This window comes from Hipposideros armiger, unplaced genomic scaffold (genome assembly GCF_001890085.2).
Source record: "Hipposideros armiger isolate ML-2016 unplaced genomic scaffold, ASM189008v1 scaffold_249, whole genome shotgun sequence".
In the NCBI taxonomy this organism is placed as follows: Eukaryota; Metazoa; Chordata; class Mammalia; order Chiroptera; family Hipposideridae; genus Hipposideros; species Hipposideros armiger.
The window spans coordinates 1363091-1385953 of NW_017731599.1; the positions used below are offsets into that span (position 1 = coordinate 1363091).

At 38.2% G+C, this 22863-nt stretch overlaps 1 protein-coding gene across 1 annotated transcript in view; it reads right to left on the minus strand.

The window, feature by feature from the left end:
- CDH8 (cadherin 8) overlaps nt 1–22863 on the minus strand; it is a gene marked incomplete at its 5' end in the record, with an annotated part of 226665 nt that overhangs the window by 166848 nt on the left and 36954 nt on the right. The window contains one exon of the mRNA XM_019655891.1: nt 11060–11179. Coding sequence (XP_019511436.1) covers nt 11060–11179 — 120 coding nt within the window. The remainder of the gene's footprint in view (nt 1–11059; nt 11180–22863) is intronic.

Genomic DNA, 22863 nt, shown 5'->3' on the forward strand with positions numbered 1-22863 from the left:
GTGTGCAAACCGCCAGCTGCCATGCTCCCTGGGACATGAGGATTTAATCATCAGCGAAACTGGAGAGCATTTGTTGGGAATACTCTGTATAAATACAGAGCAGTTTAGAATATTGATCTTTCAGATATTTGAAGTTAAGTTTTGTCATCATCATCATTACGTGTATTTAGCTTGGACTAAACACTGCAATGAGGTTCAAATGCAGGTACAGGTGGAATTGCACATTTTAGATTCTCAGTACTCATCCATTAATTCATTCATCCATTCATTTGTTCAACACATATTTATCGTTGAGCTCTATGTACCAAATATCTGTCACCTGTCTGACTTTGGCCATGTCATTAAACCTCAAGGATCCTTATCATTCTCAGCTTTAATAAGATATTTAAAAATAGCCACTTACATGGCATGGGATTAAATAAAGGTGCCAAGACGCTGGCACGGAGTTTTTTGTTGTCTATGATATTTATTCAGCATCCACTGGTCGTTCTTCTACCTGAAATATAAGCAACATGATAAAGGCAACTGTCTTTCCCTATATTCTCTTCTGGTTTAAAAAAAAATCATAGAATTGCACCATGACGCTCTTCCTCCTCTTTAGTTGCTCTGAAAGTGCGTGCGTGTGCGTGCGTGCGTGCGTGTGTGTGTGTGTGTGTGTGTGTGTGTGTGTTATATTTGAGGTAGGTGTCTCTCTCCCTATAGTCTTTCCTCAAAAAATTATAGAAATCTATGCCTTCACTGTGTAAAAAAAATAGAAATTGGGTGAAGAGTGCATTAGGAGGTGTCCCCACGGGGAAGAAAAGCACTCTTTGGCTTCCTCCCAAATCCTTCTTTCTATTGACCTTCTCCTGCCCGCCGTCTCCAGGGAGAACTGCTGCTCTTCCTCCAGGAAGCTGAGAAGAGATGCCACATGTTACAGAAGAAGCCACCATCCTCCTCCCCCAGCCCTGGAGGCCCATTTCATCAGAGGGTCTGATCTGGGGTATTCTGTGTCTCTTAAAAGTGAGTCATCCATGTTATGCGTAGAGATATCTTCAATTTGGGGTCAGTGCTTAGAAAGAGGTTCTTGGTCTCCAAGGCATAACTGTCCCAGGCAATTGATCCAGCCAGCTCCCCTGCTCTTCACGTCACTGCTATCCTTCAACTCCAAATCTAGGTGTTTTAGGAGAAACCAGTGTCTTGGAATTAATATTACTGAAGTACTTATCCATCTACTCTTAATATTAAAGCTTAGGGCTTTTCTAAGTAGAAATGTACCATCAAAAAAATATCATCACTTTGATTCAGTAAAAATAAAAATAGAAAAATTAGTAATGTTAAATATATTCTCCATGTATGAAGATCAAAAGTCAAATATGGAATATATCCTTTTTTTCAAAGTCATGAATGATTGCAAACAGCTTTATGATCACTATTTTTGTTTTTTAATTAGAAACTTAGTCCCAAGAAGTGAAGGCACACATTGAAAGTCATGAAGAAAAGTAGTAGATGAATTCGGATGTGTAAATTCTAGCGTACATTTATTTTATATAGAAAAATAGCTTACAGTCAAAAAAATCTTCTGATACCATTCAGGAAGTGCAAACTATTTAATTTCTCAATAGCACTCCAATATTAGTTTTTGTCCCTGGACCACATATTTGTTTGATTTCTTCTTGCTAAAACGCTTTATGTAACAGTTTCCCCTAGTTGGCACCCATCACTGGTCAAAAGTGCCACCAGTTTTCCAGGGCACAGCCTTCGGTGTCACCACCCTTCAAAAGGCTTTCTTGGTCTCCTCTTTTCATATAAATTTGCTCAGCTGGCACTCCACTCCCTCACTATGTCATCAATCCTGACATGTGTTCTATGTTGCCACACAGTTTGATTGTCCATATAGAACTCTTTTTAGGATTTATCATATACAACATTGCACCCTCAACACCTAGAACATGACTTATTGGAGTGTAGTTGTTGACTAAATATAGATTAACGTGAATTACAGAGACATTCTCACTTATCAATGCAGATCCTAGCATTGTTGGTCTGCCTGAATTATTTGAATATTTCTTCTCAAAGGTCTGAACTAAGAAAAAAATTTGGCCAATCCCCTTGCCAGTGGAAAGGATAACCTGTGCAATCCTNAAAAAAAAAAAAAAAAAAAAAAGACCCTGTGTTTGCAATTCATCATTTTGACTCAGGAGGCATACAAATGACTCGATTCCATGAAGGCGTTCCATGAAGACTCGATGTATTATCTTAATTTTTCTAAAAGAGAGCCATTCATTACATGGAGTTTTTTCCCCCCAAGGAGTATTTTTTTTCTGTAGCTTACTTTTACAGGTTCCACTGAGACAAATGTTATTTGTATCCAATGAAGAAAGACGGTCTGAGTTTCAAAAAAAGGTCAATGAATTAAGTTAGTTTATTTTTAAGCAAGTCATTTTTCATACTTTCACTTGCCTGGAGCCAAGTTTAGACTGTCCTGCAACTTCTCTGTGGTTTCTCCAGATAATTAAGCATTTATTATTCACTGGCCTTGCATTTCATTTGCACGTTCCATCTTCAATCATTTAGGATGGACTGCAACTGTTTTCTCACTAGTGTCCCCAAATTAGTGCTTTTTAAATAAATGCCACATTTCTTCCTGTCTGTGCCCAAAATGTTGCAAGCAAACATATGGCACTGGGGGTGGTAGGGAAGGGGGGAAAAAAAAAAAGAAAGAATGAAAATATTTATAGAATACAAACAAACTATTTTCAGCCTTTTGAAACTATTCGCAAAAATGACAATTTATTTTACAATTACTACTGCATTATATATTTTCTGACACCAAAATGCCTCCTATGTCTATACATAGCAGAGAGGTGGGCCTGCTCCCAAGTTCTATAGGTCCTCTTATAAACCAATGACAGCCCCAGGCATGAGTTATACTGTTGGGAAGTCAAGTTGAGAGTTACAGAAGAATGTTGAAAAATTAGTTTGAAATCAGATAGACTCACTTTGGATCTTGCTTCAAACATCTTGGGCAAGAAATGTATTAACTCTGAACTCCCGTTCTCTCTCTCATCAGTAAAACTTAGAAGGCATTAGAATGAATCTCAAAAAATTGTGAGGAATAAATTAAATTAAATTTCGTAATGCATGCAATCCCATTAGCACAATGCCAAGAACATAATGTGCCCAGCAAATGAGGTAGTTGTTTCTTATATTCTTGTTGTTCTGATTCTTCCCATTGTTGTTATAATTTGACAGGGAATTTGATTCAAAGATGGGAAAGGCAGTTTACCTTACTTTCTCTGAAACACAGTTCTGTCATTTGCAAAATGGAGACAGAAATTATTCCCTCCACAGTTTGGTTTAGTGTTCTATCAAACCTAGAGAGCTGTAGAAACTCAATGATATTTTCCTTTTGTTTGTTGTAGTTATTATTATGACTATCACAGTGACCTCTGAAAGATGTGTTAATAACCATTAGGAAGAATATAAACTAGAAACTGCGTTGCATTCCCTGGTGGGTTCCTCACACATCTTCTCTGTGAGTCCTGGCAAGCTTTTCTCTTTCTCTATATTATTTCATTCTTTGCTTCCCCCTCTCTTATCCTTCATTTTTTTTTCCCCTCCTTCTTGCTTTCCAACCTAAAACACATATTGAAGGATTCTAGGTGCTGAACACTCTGCTAGGTGTAGGGATACAAAATTAATAAATCCAACAAGCCCCATTCTTTTATGGACTATACATTCTAGTATGAGAACTGACTTTAAAAATATCAATAAGTCACTACATAAGATAATTACTGATTATAATCTTTGAGAAGAAAACAAACAGGACAAATGGCAACTCTCTCTACAATTTTAAGCTTATACCTGAAACAAGATAAGGAGCCCTCTCTGACATAAAGAAACTGATGTGTTATGACAACAGAAAATAATTCTATAAAGTTGGAATGTAACAAACAGAACTTATATGTTTCAAAGTCTGGAGTTGTGTTCTTAGCCTTCCTGGGAGGATAAAACAAGACACATAAAGGATTTCTTATCTCCTGTGCCCTGGCATCTTTCCCTTATTGAAAATATTTTGGCATCAAGGATTTGGTGACAGTTGTCAATAAGCAATCTTCTTTATAAATATCATAAATGTGTTCAAGTCCCAGAGCCTACAGAGGGAATGATCACTGTAACAATATTGATCATTATAGCTACAGCTCTGACCCTTGCTGGTAAGGACAGACTCCTGGCATAAAAAGGATCTGGGATCAGGCCCAGATGGATTCACTGGTGAATTCTACCAAATAATTAATGAAGAAATTATACCAAATTCTGTACAATCTCTTCAAGAGGATAGAATCAGATAAATTATTTCCTAGTTCATTCTTTGAGGCCAGCATTACCCTGGTACCAAAACCAGACAATGACATTCCAAAAAACAAAAAAAAAAAAGAAAAAGAAAACCACAGGCTAATTTCTCTCATGAGCATCGATGCAAAAATCCTCAACAAAATATTAGCAAATTGAATCCAAAAAGGTATAAGGAGAATTAGCTATCATAACCAAATCATATTTATCCCAGGTATGCAAAGCTGGCTCAACATTCAAAAACCAATTAATGTAATCTATCATATGATTACTAACAGATTAAAAAAAATCACATGATCATATTAATAGATGAAGGAAAAGCACTTGACAAAATCCAACACCCATTCATTATTTAAAACATTTAGTAAACTAAGAATAGAAAGGAACTCTCTTAACTTCATAAAGACCATTTACAAAAAACCTACAGCTAACATGATACTTAAAGTTGAAAAACATGCAGCTCTCCCACTAAGATCAGGCACAAAACAGGATGTCCACTCTCACCACTCCTTTGCAGCATTGTGCTTGGTGTCCTTACTATTGCAATAAGACAAAAAAAGGAAATGAAAAGTATACAGATAGGGCAGAAGACATAAAACTGTCTGTTTGCAGATGACATGATTTTCTATGTAGAAAGCCCAAGAAAGTTGACAAACACACACACACACACACACACACACACACACACACTCTCCTGGAGGTAATAAATAATTATAGCAAGGTTGCAGAATACAAAGTCAATTGCTTTTTTTTATATAATGACAATTAGTTTGAAATTATAACACAAGCATTGCATTAGCACTCAGGATGAAATACTTAGGTATAAATGTGACAAAATATGTACAAGAGCTACATGAGAAAAGCGACAAACCTTTAATGAATAAAATCAAAGAATAAATAAATAACAAGAAAATCAAAGAGTAACTAAACAAATGGAGAGAAATCCCATGTTCATGCATAGGAAGACTCTACTTTAAAGATGTTAGTTCTTCCCAAATTGATGTTTAGATTGAATGGACCCCCAATCAAAATATCAACACATTATTCTATGGATATCAACAAACCAGTTCCAAAGTTTATATGGAGAGGCAGAAGACCCAGAATAGCCAACACGATATTGAAGGAGATGAACAAATTTGGAGTACTGACACTTATTGACTTTAAAACTTAACTATAGAGCTACAATAATCAAGATGGTGTGGTGTTAGTCAAAGAAAAGACAAATAGATTAATGGAACATAACAGAAAGCTCAGGAATAGATCCTCATAAATACAATCAACCGATCTTTGACAAAGGAGCAAAGGCAATGCAATAGAACAAAGGCAGTCTATTCAACAAACAGTGCTGGACATTCACATACAAAAAATCTAAACACAGGCCTTACATCCTTCACAAATATTAACTCAAAATGGATCCCAGACCGAAATGTAAAACTATAAAACTCTTATAACATCTAGGGAAAATTGAGATAACCTTGGGTTTGGTGATGACTTTTTTGATATAACACAATCTGTAACACAAAGAATTGAAAAGGTGAAATTGATTAAAATGAAAAATTTCTACTCTGTAAGAGATACTGTATTTCACTGAATGAAAAGACAAGCCACACATTGGGAGAAAATATTTTCAAAAGACATTATCTGATAAAGAACTATTATCCAAAATGTACAAAGAACTCTGAAAACTAAACAATAAGAAAACAAACAACCCAATTACAAAAATGTGTCAAAGCCTTTAACAGACATCTCACCAAAGAAGATATACAAATGGCAAATAAGCATTGAAAAGATGTTCCCCATCATATGTCATCAGAGAAATGGAAATTAAAACAGCAATGAGCTACCACTACACACCTGTTAGAATGGCCAAAATCTGAAATGCTGACAACACCCAATGCAGGTGAGGACGTTGAGTAACAGAAACTCCCTTTCATTGCTGGTAGGAATGCAAAATGGTACAGTGTGGTGCTTTCTTACAGAACTAAGTATACTTTTATAATACAATTCAGTAACACACTGCTTAGTATTTACCCAAAGGATATGGAAACATATATCCACACCAAAACCTGTACATAGACATTATAGCAGCTTTAGCTGTGACATTTTGGAAAATCAAAACTATGGGGACAATAAAAAAATCAGTGGAGCCAGGGGTTGAGGGGAGCGGGGCAGGGGGATGAACAGGAAGTACTATGTTTGCTATTGTAATGATGGCTGTATGTCAGCAGTCATGTGTCCAAACCTATAGAGTGTACAACATTAAGAATGAACCCTAAAGCGAACTATAAACTTGGAGTGATTATTATTTGTCAGTGAAGGTTCCTCACTGGTAAAAAGTGTACCATTCTGGTGAGTGATATTGATAATGAGGGAGGTTATGCATGTTTGGGGGAAATTATATATGGGAAATCTCTGTACCTTCGTCTCCATTTTACTGTAAACCAAATACTAAAATTACAAACTTCAATATCCTGGTTTTTTAAAAAAAGAAAAACAAATGAACTGGGGGAGGATCCCACATCAGTCGTAATGTGTATTGGTGTTCAGCCAGTATTTGCAGACTGAGTTATGCTGTGTCACTTCTCACTGTCACGGACAGACCAGCCACATAGAGGGCCAATTTGTCAGGCACTCTGTCAGAGGCATATAGGTCCTATGGTAATGAGTCTGTGCTTTTCATCCCTGAAATTTTCTTTGTTTTGCTACAATTTAAAGTCCTTGGAGATAAAAAGAGAACTGACTCTGGGTGGTGAGCACACAATGTGATATATAGATGATGTGTTACAGAATTGTGCACTTAAAGCCTATGTAATTTTACTAACCGTTGTCACCCCAATACATTTAGTTTTAAAAAATTCCTAGGTGAAAATTAGTGGCTAGTCTCAAGGTTTTTGATATATAGCCTTCAGTTTTTTTTAATAAGTGTCTCTATAAACACTCCTACTATCAGATTTTGACTGAGTAATTCACCAAACACGTGCTAACCCTGTATATCATTGTTTTAAACACATTCTGTGATTTGAGAGGGTAAGGGTTATTTTCTTTTGTTTTTGCCACATGTTGTGGCAGCCACAGAGGCCACTGCTTGGATATCTCTTCAAGAAAGAACTTGTCTAAGAGTACAGTCACCTGGCACCTTGCACTTGAAGCATCTTTAAATTTTTTTTTCAATTGCAGTTGATATTCAATAATATTTTGTATTAATATCAGGTGTACAGCATTGTGGTTAGACATTTACATAATTTATGCAGTGATCGCCCCAATTAGTCTAGCACCCACCTGGCACTACACATATGCAGTTGTTATATTATTGACTATATTCTCTACGCTGTACTTTACATCCCTGTGACTGTTTTGTAACTACCAATGTGTACTTCTTAATCATCACCCGAAGCATCTTTAGGATTGGTTTTAGGATATAAACTAAGGCCCTACCCTTTCCAGCCACATCCAAGCCAATGACTGATGTGGCTGTACGGAATGACTGATGTTCGGTTATTTGGAAGCCTGGCCAATTACGTGCAACGTAAGACTCCTTAATAAAAATTAATAATAATAAAAATAAAAATTAATAATCTTTGCTCCAGGGACCCCCATGGATTGGACCAAGATGTGGTTAAATCTGCATTGCTTTAGCTTGTTTCCTGTCCTCTTAACTTGCATGAGTATCAGACCTTCATTATGGTGAGCTTCCCTATTCAATTCTGCTTCAGGCCTGTTATAGACTGAATGTTTGTGTCCCTCCCCAAATCCATATGTTGAAATGTAATCCCCTGTGTGATGGTATCTGGAGGTGGGGCCTATGAGAGGTAATTAGATCATGAGGTGAATCCCTCATAAATATTATTAGCGTCCATATGAAAAGAGGACAGAGAGCTTGCTCTCTCTCTTTTCACGAGGATACGGTGTCACCCATCTGCAACCTGGGAGTGGGCCCCGACCATGCTGGCTCCCTGATCTCAGATTTCCAGCCCCCAGAACTGCGAGAAACCAATTTCTGTTTCTCTGAGCCATCCAGTTGATGGTATTTTTTTATAGCAGCGAGAGCTGACTAAGACAGTGTTTCATTCATCTTTCACAGTCATTAACCCCAACAAACCACTTGTTCTTCTAACTCTTATCTCAGTGTCCGTTTCCCAGCGGACACAACTGATCCACATATTTTGGTCACCAGAAAGTGTATTTACTTCCTGTATACTTACATAATCAAACATCCAAATGCTCAATGGCCTTTGTACATTTTTTTCTTTGTTTTTCTAATATACACTTTTTAAAAAGTGTTCTTACTCTGTTTCTGCATAGCACTTATACCCTCCTACACACACACACACACACACACACACACACACACACACACATACACACAGTCATATCTCAAAAAAATTGTTTAAGAGAGAAAAAGCCTCACATATAGTCGCATTTAGATTCTGCAGGAACAACTAACACTGCTTTTATTTGCACACACTCAAGTGTAATTTTCCAGGAATTTACACAAAAAAAACATTTACATTGGACTCCTATATATTTATGTTTCAGCTAAAGAACTTAAGCTGACTCTTTACTGATTATCACATTTAGTCTCTATTTCTTTCTGCATTGTATCTGCTTTAGTTAAAAAGCTCAACTTCACTCAAGCAATATTCATTAAGCAACTACTATGCACATTCTTCACGCATCATTTCTCTCCATTACATTTTCCACAATAGTACCAGGATAAACTGGTGTATAAATTAACTGGTATATAATACATATAATTTTGTATCTGTCAAATTGGACATGATAAAGCTAAAATGAACGCATGTTGAGACAGGCACTCATTACGCTGGGTTAAAATGTACATGCTAAATGTTGCTGACAACATTTAATTAAGCAAATCGCCATATATGTCAATGAGACTTAGAAGTGCCCAAATCCACTGACTCAGTGGAGGGCTTGTATTATCTATATCTCATGGTAATTTACTATTCTTGAGACATAAATTATTTAAATGACATCACCATGCTTCCTTTTATTTATGTCGAAAATAAAAATCTGTCTTCCAAAATGGATTGAGATACTTGCAAGATGCGATTAGCCTTTGTGACTTTTTCTCCTTATATTTAATTCAGTGCCTGGCACAGAGTGAAGGTTGAATGGATATTTACTGGATTAATATCTATATTATACTGGGAATGGTGAACAAAAGGTGAACAAATAGTCAAGGAGCAACGGAGAAAATGATTCAGCTCCACTTAAACAATCAACGCGTTTTTGTTTTACAGAAGCCCTGGCACCCTAATGTTACTGCCTGTGAAAAATGAAGTTCAAATATATCTGATGGTGGCTCTGAAATTAAGGACCTGTGTGTGAGTCCTCACTCTGCTCGCCATTCTGTCACTGTGACTTTGGCCAAGAAATAGGACATCTCCAGACTTTTTCTTTTTCCTTAAAATCCAGAGCTGACTACCTTCTCTGCCACTTCCCCAGCGTCATCAAGGAGCCCCAATGAGATGAAGTTTAGGACAGATGTCCTTCTTTGCTGAGGAAGAATATGTAATGATGCCCCTAATTAATGCATTTTGGAAGCGTTCTTTCCTGTTTTCAAATCTAAATTCAATTTTAAGCCATGACCTATTTATGTATAAATGTTCTTTTTCTCACTTTTAAATGCATGAGGATTTTACTCTTTGAATTAAAGGAAAGCAAAGAGAAGCTATAAAATTTTAATTTAATTAATAATTGACTTAATGGTAAGACATGGAAATTTATCTCAATAATGCTGAAAACTCATGAATAAAAAAAGATAATATATGTGTATGTATGTAGCTGTATGATATTGGATTTTTCTACTTGGAAATATGCAAACAAAACCACCAGGTACAGAAGAAAAATATACGCAAAAGAAATTTTTATTTATGATAACTTTTAAATGTGCTAGAAAATAAAACATGGATTATAAAAAGTCTCACAAAATGGCTTTACTCTCTTAATATACTATTAAAATTAAACAATAAAAAGATTTATCTTCATTTGCAAAGACTATTATTTTATGAAGTTATGGTTTCTAAAATCTGCACCACCAGACTAACAATATTGGGTAGGTTTAATATTGATATTAATAATACTAATAATACTACTAAAATATAACATTGTATATAATAACAATACATTATATTACAATACATAATAATATCTTTATAAAGAACTCTAGCGGGTAGATACTAGTACCTGTTTTACAACTAAGGACTCTAACAGCAGATATAATATCCATCCATAGAATTGTTATTATGTGGCTAATATTTATTGTTCCATTTGATGTTGCTCATAACACAGCGAGGTAGGTTCCATACCCACTTTACAGATGTGCATGTTGAAGCTTAGAAAGAGGTATAAATGGTACTTACTAAGCATCACATAGCCAATAAGTAACTGAATTTATTCCTAAATTTGATATTTAAGTCTAACCGACGTATAAGCACTTTTTCCCCCACAGGATGAAAAATAGCGCCAGGCCGTCTGTTAAACAGGTGATATTCTATGAAGGGTCTGCAATTTATTTTAATCAGTATCAAAATGATTGTTGGGCTTGCCATGTAGCTTGCATTGTGCAGAAATAACTCATGGAGATATTATTGATACAGGCAGTAAACTACTTAACCATAACATTTCATAATCCAAATCCCAAGAAAAATGTTTCCCTGAAGCAATAACATGGTAAATAGAATTCAAAATTTAGGCCACAAACCTGTTTCAGGCTCAATGGAAAAATAAGGCTGCCCTTCCAAGATACTATAAACCAACTTTGCACTGTTTCCATAAACTGGGTCATCAGCATCTGTGGCTGTTACATTAGTGACAGACGTACCTAAAAAAAAAAAAAGAAAAGAAAGAAAAAGAAAAAAAAGGAGAGTGAGGGTGAGAAAGACAATAATTAACACATTATTCTTTGCCAAGAGCTAAAATTTGCTCAGCATATCATACAGAAATCCATGTGTGGGAATAAGAAAGAAATCTCTTTTAAAATATGGAGATAAACTACTCCATTATAGCTTCAACAATATCCAAGTCTTTTAAAAGAAAGAGTAGTGGTAGGTTGGAGTGTTATATAAAGATAGCTCTTTTAGAATCTGTATTATTTAAGATTCCTTTGTACTTTTCATTGTAAAGATGCCTATCAGACTCATGTGGGCTTGGAGAATATTGAAAAGGAAACATACCAAAGAAATAAGAAACATAAGCTTAATAATACAATATAGCATGTGGCATTTAAGTTTTGCAAAAGCACAACTGAATGTTTTTTAAAAATGGCTGCTTGTAAAACCTGTACAAAAATATCAAAGAAATATTTCATCCATCTTATTTAATCCCTCAGAATATTAAATTAGATGGGAACCACCAATTAATTGGCATTTAGGTAATTAGGCCCAATGGATAATAGAAGAAAAAAATCTTTGTTTTTTCAGATTTTCTATGTTTTATTCCCTCATTCATTCAGCAGTGAAGCACATACAGCCTCCCTGATAGGAAGTGTATCTAAGACAAAATCTACATGGAGGAAGCTTACAGTTTGGTGGTGGGAGGGCAGAAGAGGAGGCAGACGGGTACACAGAGAGATTCAGCTGAATGCAATGGCTCCAGGTGTGGGCCCCTCACTTAGCCCAGCACAGACAGGCTGGTCAGGGAGAGCTTTCTGAGGGGTGCTGCACTGGAGTTAAATTCTCAAAGACAGGTAGAGTTCAACCAGGAGAAGAAGGGGAAGGAAGGAATTCTAAGCAATGAGTGGAGGCAAAATAGTCGAAGAGACTATGGGTAATTCTGGGAACTGCTGAAACTGGGGAGAAACTGGAGAAGTTTGGTGTCCTAACAAGTATCACATTCTGCAAGGGCAGGGTTAGTGTCTCCCTGATCCAGGAAGGGTCAGACATATATAATAATTATCAAACATCTATCTGCTCAGTCAATAAGTGAATGAAAGAATAAATTATCTGATAATTTAATGATGAATGGTAGGTAAGCATGACAGGGGAGTTTTCTAGAAAGTAGGCTGTGAGCTAGAGATTTCGTGCAGGATTTTTACTGGGGAGTGCTCTTTGATCAATATCTGTGAGGAACTAAAAAGGATAACATTGGGAAGAAGGGGCACTTGGGCTGTGATGTGATGACTCTAGAGCCGGGATGGTCATTGAGGCAATGAGATCAGGTCTTCAGACCCCGGCACTGACCAGTTATTGGATATGGGAACCCCCTGAGAAAGGAGTGGTGGCCTCTGCAGGGCAGCGCTCTTTAGCTGTTGGATAGATCAGCCCTGAGCTGTCAATAGCATTCCCAGCAATGGGGGCAAGAGTGTTTTAAACCTGAAGGAAGTCAGGGGGTGGATCTCAGCAGCATACCTCTGTGTTTGCTGAAATAAGGTAGAGCTTTTGCAATAGCTTGCCCGTCAAAATCTTTTTGAAGCGTTTTGAATTACAGTCACTATACAGGAAAATGTAACAATGATATTTGTTGAGCAGTTGATAGGCCTGTAAAATTGAAATATCTACTCAGAACGATGACTCAGACATTCTACAAAATCTACAGTTAGAAACACACACACACACACACACACACACACACACACACAGTGAGTGTTGGTTGTGTAATACATTCCACCAGATACTGGGAACAATATAAAAAAAAAGGAGAATTTCACAAGTAACTCACCAACTAGCTATGAAAATAAGCACAGGAAAGTACAATATTTGTAGTTATTTGAATATTGTGTGGGATGGAGACAAATTGGAGGAAAAACCTTCCCGGTGAGAACAGGTAAGATAAAAGTTCCCAAAAATTTTTTGGAGGAGAGATGACTGGAAAAGTCAGCCATGAAAGCTAAGGTTGAAGATGCAAACTGAGAACAGGATACAAGAGTCATTTGAATGACAAGATTGGGAGTGTTGGCTTCATCCTGTAGGAAATAGAGAAGATATTTAGAGACCAGTCCCATGGTGTGGGCCTTTCCCTCTGTTAGTGCTACCAGATTCCATTGGAGGCAGAGCCAAAGACGATCAGGAGATCAGACTAGTTAGGAGGTTACAGCAGTAGTCCAGTTAAGAGGTGATAAAACATTAACACTGGGTAATGACAACGAAAATGGATATTAATGCTGAGTTGCTTGTTTGGATCCTTACACTAAGTTGATGTAAGACGTTCAACTGGAGCTGAACTGAGTGCGAGATATATACAGAAACTCTTTTGGCAACTTTTGTCCAGGTCTAAAATTAGTTCAAAAAAAGTAAAAGAATGAATTCAAGAGTTACTGAAAGAATGGATAAGAGTTCAGAGACTGATTAGCAAACATGAGCTCTTCCATGCAGAAGACCATGCCACCGTTTTTTGTTTTGCTTTGTTATGTTGTCTTGTGTGACTTTGTTTTTTTTTTTTTCTTAAGGAGAAATGTTTTTCCCCATTATGAAGTAACACATTATCAGAACAAATCAAGTCAAAGTCTGTACTGGGTGTGATGTTAAGTTAACGAGTGTGAGCTCTCAGTTCTAGTCGCTGCCCGAGGAATGGGAAAAGAATTGAACACAGAGTCGCAAATCTCTGACATCACCCAAACTACCTTCTTCCAGCGGGTGGCTCTTAAATAAAGACATGTCTTCATAGAGAAAAACAAAAAAATTAATCTAGCTTCTGAACAGTGACAGAATTACTGTGTATATGTATGGGGGTGGGTGCATTTGGGCAGCGTAGCCAGGGGTTAAGAGGTTTGACGAGGGAATAATTTCAACCTGTTCTGAAATACTTACCTGTCTGTCTGTTTGGGCAAATCATTTAACCTGCCTAAGCCTTGGATTTCAAATCTACAATATATATTAGCATTTTATGAGGGTTAAACAAAAGAATATATGTAGGGACCTAGCATAGAAATGACCACATGCAAAGCTTGTGAGAACTAACCCTGCCTACTTATTAGAATGTAGCTTTGAAAACTATTTAGGTCCCTGTGGTCCCTTTCAGATCTGTGGAAGGCAAAACAGGGATGGTGGCTGAGGATTTTTGAAATCTTCTCAGGCAATTCTCGTGTAAAGCTATAGTTTAGAATGACTATACTGGGCACCAGACTTTTTAAAAATTAACATAACTCTTTTCCATAGAAGCATTAATTTCCATCATGATTACTTTGAAGAACTGTTACTCAGATGTGTTTATAAAGTGAAGTATTTTTTAGAATATTAATATTGCATAAAGAACCATGGAGATTACTTCTTGTTAAATGGAAGTTGGGGAAACTTTCTCAGGAGTTTCATAAGACTGAAGAGCATCGTCACTATTTTTGGTGATTATGGTTACTTGATGTTGTCTTGCTATGAGAGGCATCCCGTTGTCACATTACCAAGCACTGGGGCAGGAGTAAAGAGAAGGATTTCCGTCATTTGCATGCTCTGTGATTCAGTTCTTCCATATGCAAAGATGGCAATTTTTATTCTGCAAACTTTCCAAGATTTGTGTGAGGATCAAATGGGATAACGTAAGTATAGAAAAGATAAATTTGGAGTCAAACTATCTTGAACCAACTTTTACTACTTCTGTGTCATTGGCCAAGTAATAAAACTTTTCTAAGCTTTAGCTCCTTAATCTGGAAACAGGAATATGATAGCCATTTTTACATCCAAGGCTTGTTGAGATAATTTAATGTAATAATTTCTGCAAAGAATAGAGAAGAGCTATTAACACAATATTTCTGAGAGCTGACTGTCATTATTGTTATAGTTATATTATCTGTACATACCTGTGAGACTGAATAATAAGCTAATTTTCAGTGGTGGTGATGTTGTAATTTATAACTAAGTGTAGCTTTGCATAATCATTTTAATAATAGTGTATTTTGTTACATTTGGGGAGGAACACAAAAAGACATTCCAAATGTAACACTATGTTCATGTCCTTTTACAAAAGAAAATACACACACACACACACACACACACAATCTCACATTCTCTCATCTAATCAATCTCATGTCAGTTTCCTCTCTGGAATAAAATTGCTATGGGTGCACAAATAAAATGTGTTTTGATGCAGTAAGCACAAAACCAGGCACTGGGCACATTTTCAGTGTAAGTTTCTTGATATTATTTGAATGGATGGCATTCAACTAAATGGTACATCTCCTGGCCCATGTAAACGCCACACACTTGCCAAGATGAACTACTGGGTTGGGGGCTGCAACAGAGCTAAGACAAGCTTTTGCCCACATCCTCATCCGGAATATCTCTGCCAGATGCCTGGCTTCTCGGGAAATCCACCTCTTTCAGCTTCGGATAGCTGGGAGTGAAACGGCAGCACTGCTTTCCATCAAGGACGGTATTTCTCCTAATAGTGATTCAGGACTGTTGATGCACCTGTGCGCTGGGATAGATGTGTGCGGAGGTTTTGTGGATGCATTTGTCAAGTGATTACCCAAAGGGGGAAAAAATGGATGCTTTGAGGTTAATCGTGCAGCAGAAAAGATTTCTAGTCAAGCTGCGATCTAGGCTTCTCCATGGAAATGCATGCAGAATGAAGACCACAGAGGCAAATTGAAAAGTGCAAACCTTGCAGGATAATGTTTCTTCAAAGCGGCAAGTGTCGGTGTGTGATAAATAGAACCCTGAGTAATACCCAGAAAATATAACAACAGGATTCTCTGTTTGTGTTTTCATTCGGAACTGTTTTTGTCCCTTTGTCGAGGATACAAGAGACTCATTTAGCTAGTGACTATAAATTTGACACTGTGCCATTTCTCCAAGAAAGCCCCTATTATAATCCAACTTGATGCCGATCCTAATTATAATAATATAGCTGTTGCATTTCCAGCTGTTGTCAACAAAAATGATCCCTGTCACCACAATTCATCCTGCTAGTATCAAGTCGAGTATGAGCACGTCAATTCCAAGGTGAATCCTGCTTTTAATGGACCCATTTTTCTGCATTTGGTTTCTTGGTTAAGTGAGATTGGCCAGTGTGCGGCTTGGATTTTAATGAACACAGGGCTGACAGTATCATCTGCCTCTTGTGAGACCTGAAAGTTTCCTCCCAACAGCAACAGCACCCCACATCTCCCCCTCCCCCACCCATAATGACAGCAAACAACCACAAGCAAAATTAACCATCATAATTTTACACTGCAAGGTGAGAGGTTCCAGTTTGCTGACAAACTAAGATGAAAGGTCTTGGAGGAAATGAGACGTTGGGGTTTGGGGTAGTGCAAAGCTCTGTTAGCTGGGCTCTACTTTTTTATGAGCGAGTCAGCACACCAATTCTGCACATTTTTCAGAAAGAAAAAATGCTGGTGCTGACACCCTGAGCAGGAAAACAAAGGTTTGGTGCAGCGTGAAAATGTGCACGCTGGAAAAGCTAAACCTCTTATGATGAGAAGAACACAGACCTCATTTGCAAAGAGCCCTCTGCAATACATTTGCAGAAAATAAGCATTCTGATAGCAGGTGGGGAAGAAGGCAGCCGAACCTATGCAATAGCTGACTTTCCCGGCCTCTTGCTATCATCTTCAAACTTTTTATTTGACCTTCTAGACACCCTGATCCAAGCTCAGTACATACAAAACACGGACAGAGTGTCTGGAATGACATCTGAGTACGTCTTACTTAAACATGCACATGTTCGAGAGATCATAGGCATAACACGTCATAGCAATGAGGTTACTGCCTTCATTATTTTAGTAAAACTAAACCCTCAACCCATCTTCCCTCATCTGCCTTATTAATTTCCCCAAGTATTAGGTGATACAAGAGGTATGGGGTACAGGTGTTGTCATGGCAACTCTTTTTGGTTGTTGCTGAATGCCAGAGCAATAATTTCCTAGGACCTGCATAACTTGTTGACGTTTAAATTATCGCTCACTGGAAGCTGAGGCATCTGGCCCTGCATTTTCTTAACGTGTCATGACAAATCCATTATTTTTTAGTTTTATGGAACAATTCCTGCTCTGAGATACCTCGGTAGCTGACTGGCATGTACTTCTAGAGGTTTTTTAATTTGTTGTGGCCCCCCCTCGCCACCTGGCCCCCAGTTACAACAGAGTACAGACTTAACGTGCTTAAGGAAGGAGGTGAGAAATAAATGCGTGCAGCCAATGAATGTGTTTTTCTTCACCGCTCTCTAAATGATACCATAGCCTCCCGAAGGGCCTGCAGCGGAGTCCCCCAGTGGGAAAGATGGCCTAAATCCTACCAGTGTTTTTTTCAGTGTTGCTATTTAATTATAGAATTATCCAAATGTCACATATTCAAACCTCCAAGGGATGCCGTAGGGGGTCTTTGGAAGATGAGGAGCATTAAAAATGGACCAGTCAAAAGTACAGCCTGTTTTTTTTAACCCTCTGTATGGAGAATTGTACCCCAACCAAGCTCTGGGAGAAACACAATGAACTGTCCCATTCCCCTGTGAGCAGGAAGACAAGGACTCCACTTCCTTCTAGGAAGTTCTGCTCTGAATGACTGCTGGTTAACTAGGAAAGTTATGTCAGGGTGATATTAGGAGAGCAAACCCTTCCCTTTCACTGCTAATCAATCCTGCCATTTATAAAAGCCGGCTGAAGGGAGGCAGAGGTGGCACGTGCCTGCCATTTAACTTCAGAAACCTCTCTTCTAGGACATCTAGCGCACAATGAACTCCTACACCATCACGCCCTCTTCCTCGCTCTTTTGCAAAAGCCAAACCGTAGCTCCCTGGGTGTCCTCCTCACGTGCCAACTCTCAGCCAATAATGGGATGTGGCTGCCAAACTTGACACGCTCCAAATGGAATTTATCACAGGAACAGGGACAGACTCTTAACGGCAGTCTGGTGAACGTACTGCACCCAAATGGAGCCTGTCACTTCTCTGGCTCGATGATTTGGGACAGAAGCAAGGGAAATAAAATTCAGTTTCCATATTTGGTTCTGGAGCATTTAGAGGTATAAACAGTATGGATGTAACTTGAATGAAACATCCATACACGCTTAACATTTTGTGTTCAAAATTGAGCCTGAAACTTTCTGGGGCAATTAAACACTTCAGAAAATGCACTGGAGCACACAGATGTCTTCTCTCCACCCGTGCGACATTCCAGTGAACATCTGTAATGGGCATCGGCTGAGAGAAATGAGAAATATTGCAGGGAAATGTGTGACTGTAAAATTCCAGCCATGTTGACTATGCACAGGAGGAAAAGGCCCTTCTGCATCTCTGACGAACACCACCAGGATTGTGGCCTACCCACTGCTTTTGCAAACAGATAATAAGGACGATCGGGGACCTGGTTGTGAAAACTAATAAGCTGTCTGTCTGTTCTGCAGTTGCATGTGTATAAATAAACCCTTTCAGAATCCGAATGACTCTTTTATGACACAAAAGAAAAAACAAAAACCAAAAAAAACCCGTATATTTTCTTTTCTGAGAGAGCCTATTCCTAGCAACCCAGCTTTTGCTAATCCTTTACCTATGGAATGAAATCCTGTAAATGCTTAAGACGTAAACTAGCATAATTTAGGGTTTAGATTGGCAGCTGTTTCCATCCTGAACTTGCAAAATCATGCTATCAGTGGCACAGCGGGTGCCTCCTACAGGGCGCGGGGATCGCCATAGGTGCGAACTTCATTCATTCTATTTTATTATAGGGACTCATTCATTCACTCACACAAAGGCTATTTGCATGGTATGTCCTGTGTGCTGAGCGCCCAGTGAGATGTGGAAGGTATAAGAATGGGCAGCAGAGCCCAAGCTTCTGTCCTAACAGCGTTTGAAGTTCACATGGTCTTGCTTTATTATAGGAAACTTCAAATCTTTGTTAAATTTATTTCTAGAAGGCATCACCACGATATAGTGGAAAACACAGACATGCTACAATTATAATGTCAGAAGTTTTTGCTCACAGTATCCCACTAGGAGGCTGAGATCATACTCTGCATCAGCGACTTGCCACTCTCACAGTCAAGGAGTTTTTGGGTTTTTTCTTCATCCTTAAGACTCAGTTGCTGAATCTAAAAAATGGGAATAGTATCCCCCACTTCCTATTCTTATTCTGAGGCTTCATAAGGATAACACACGATCCATGACCCCTGGGTGAGGGGCCATTGTGGGACCCACAGCCCTGGGCTGTCTAGGATTGGCCACTCTACTTATGCTTGAGGAAGTACGAACTTGAGGCCAACGTGCATGACCACAAAAACATACCCACAGCAGTGGCTGTCTGTTTTTAAATTTTTTTTAGACTAAGCTTAATTCTGTAGTTAAAAGCTGGACTTTAAAAAATGGCAGTTACATAGTTGCAGCTGTCCTTCTTTTTCTTTTCCCCAGCTTTATTGAGGTATTACTGACATAAAGAAAAAAAGAAAGAAAGAAAAAGAAAAAAAGCTATAACATATTTAAATTGGTGTATAAGGTGATGAATTGATATACATATTGGGTTGTCGGAAAAGTCATGACGTATTCTTTGTCTGTTTTTCATTGCAAAAATATGTCATGTCTTTTCCGACAACCCCATATATACACATTTTGAAATAATTACGGCAATCAAGTTAATTAATATATCCATCACTGATCACCTCACCTAGTTTTGTTTTGTTTTTTCCCCTAAATGTGTAAGACAAAATAAGTAACTCTCCTATGGAACTGCAAACTGGGCAAAGTGAAAGCCACAGCCACTGGGCGATTCAGAAGGGAAAGTCCTAGACACAACACATTTAATCGGCAATCACTACAGAGCCGTGGTATCCAGACGATTTAAAAAAAAAAACAAGTAAGTATTCACTAAGTCACCCAAAATACGCCACCCTGTGTGTGCCACCATCTATAATGCATCTAAAACGGAGGTGAGTTGGGCTTGTGGCCTATTTGGGCCCTTCACTGTTTCAATATATTTTTGTTGAGCTCCTGCTCTGCACCAAGCCTTCTCTGAGGCACCTAAGACACTTCACAGTTAGATGATTCTTGCTTTCTTGAAGGACAGACTAGTGCGGAGGGGGCAGAAAATCAAACAATGAACCAACACATAATGGGATAAAGTGCTGAACCTGAAAGAAAGATGCTAAATAACACAGGAGGGGCAGCTAAACTAAGGCTTCTGGGGCATCGGTACTGAACTTAGATTTAAAGAAAAAGTATGGTCTTTAGTCAAAATTCAGAGGTGGGTTGCAAATCAGGAAGACCCTCCCCCCTCCATCCCCCCATGAAAGAGGTTCATCATTTGCAGCATATCTGAGGAAAATGGACAGTTAGAAAAGGGTCTTACACATCTCTTTTACACCAGTCTCCAGGGTTCTCGAATCTTCCCAACTTCTTTGGTTCGCCACACACTGGCTGAAGCAAGTGCATCACTATGCTTTCCCAACACATGCCCTTAACTTGTCCGCATCCAGATTAAGATTGAGTTGTTCCTCAATTAATTTGCTCCCTCTTCTGAATTCTACAACTACTGTCTTTGACTGTCTCTGGGGGCACCTTTTACTTGTATATATAAATTGCAGCACATGCAGATTGTTTTTTCCCTTTCGGACTGATGTGTTTTGGAAAACAATATTATTTTATATTCTCTTGACTTTCCCATCTAACCCTCCTTTCCAGAATGAACCCATTCCTCTTTAGCATGGCCTCATCATAAGCAGAGCCCTCCCTACATTGTTCTAGCTTTACGAATGCTAAGAACAACACCTGTTATAAAATATTTATTCACGTAATATGTACAACAAGCCTTTGAGGATCTGTTATAATTATCCCCATACAAATAGAAAGGGATCAAGCTTGTACTCCAACCCAGTTACAGGGGTTCCCAAACCAGACTTTGTAAATGCTATGTAAACACTATCCTGGCTCTGAATTTTACATCTTCAAGTTCAGCGAACATGACCCTGTGTTTTCATTTTTCTCTTTAGCATCTCAGAAAGTGCCTTGCATATAAATATTTGTTAAATAAGTCAATCAACACGTGAATAAATGAATGGTTAATTTCTTTAGGAAGACACATTCAGAAAGTAATACAGCAGGTTGATCAACGATATTTTGAATTATGTGTTATTACTATGGTTTTGTCTTATTTTCACATTTCAACTTATTAGAGAAGAAACAGTAGGGATTTTTTCCTGCCTTTTACGAGGGTTGTCATGATCTTGTCTTCCTAAAGATGGGCCCACTTTTGTGCCTATAAACAAAAGCTAGCATGATATGAAACCCTTATATGAGCTCATGAAAATTTCCCATAGAAGAAGCGATGGAGTAAAGACTTTCTTTGAGGGGGTTTAGACGGTGGAAACTATCGTTACTAAGAGTAAATTTCCTCCCAGGAACTAGGAAGAAGGACAACAATGGTGGGTTCCATGGGTGACAGACTGGAGACTGTTTAGGTGTCACAATCCTGCATCACAATGGCTGCCGTTCACACCCACAAAGGCCAAGTAGTAAGGACCAAAGTCTGAAAACTGGGCATCACAGACAAGTTTATCCTAGAGTGAAAGAGTAGCCACAGTGCTGTCTCCCCTGCAGGGCAAGCAGAGGTCTTGCAGAGAATTGCAGTAGCAGATTCTGTTAGAGCAGGCATCAGAAAACTCATCTGAAGGTAAAGGGTGGTGGCAATCGTCAATGGCGGGGCAGTGGAGGGGAATAGATTCCCCTTCCCTATCGATAGATCCTGAAGTCTGGTGGATCTTTTTCTATTATGAGTATATCTCTCTGGATTTTCTTATGATCCACAAGAATAAGGACTGTCTGCCTGTCTTGCTAGCACATGCTTGAGGAAATTCTGCTTAAACCGGAGAAAATAAATGAAGACAGCATTTCTTGAATTTGAACTACTCATTGTTAGATGTTCCACTAACATTACATAGGGAAGCTCCTTAATCCTTATGGAGGGGTAGGCGGAGTAGAAACAGAGGACTATGAATTGCATTTTTGTACACCCCCTGCCCCGATTCATATAACTACCAATAGGATAGTATTAAGAGATGGGACCTTTGGGAGGTAATTAGGTCATGAGGGTGGAGCCCCATAATGACATCAGAGCCTTTCTAAGAAAAGAAAAAAAGAGAGCTTGAGCTTTCTTCTTCTCTCTCTGCTCTCCACTATGTGAGGGCATGGTGAGAAGATGGCCATCTGCAAGCCAGTAAGGAGGTTCTCTTCAGATACCACCAGATCTTGGACGTTCAGCCTCCAGAATTATGAGAAAAAAATATTTGTTGCTTAAGCCACACAGTCTATGGTAATTTTTTCTTTTTTTTTTTTTTTATAACAGTCCAAACTGACTAAGCCACAGAGTATCTACATCTCTTATTACTGGGGTCATGGTTATAATTTAAGAAACTGGCATTCAAGTCCAATTTCATGTCACCCAAAGCCAACACTTCTTCTACCCTATATAAAAAAGAGGGGGTGCATATAGCATTTGTATTCTGGTATTGTTATATTTTACTTTTTATGTATGTATGTATTTATTTATTTATTTATTTAGTTAGTTAGTTAGTTAGTTAGTTTCAGGTGTACAAAATATTGCAATAGTTACACTTTTTACCCCTCACAAAGTGACAACCCCCCACCCCCAAT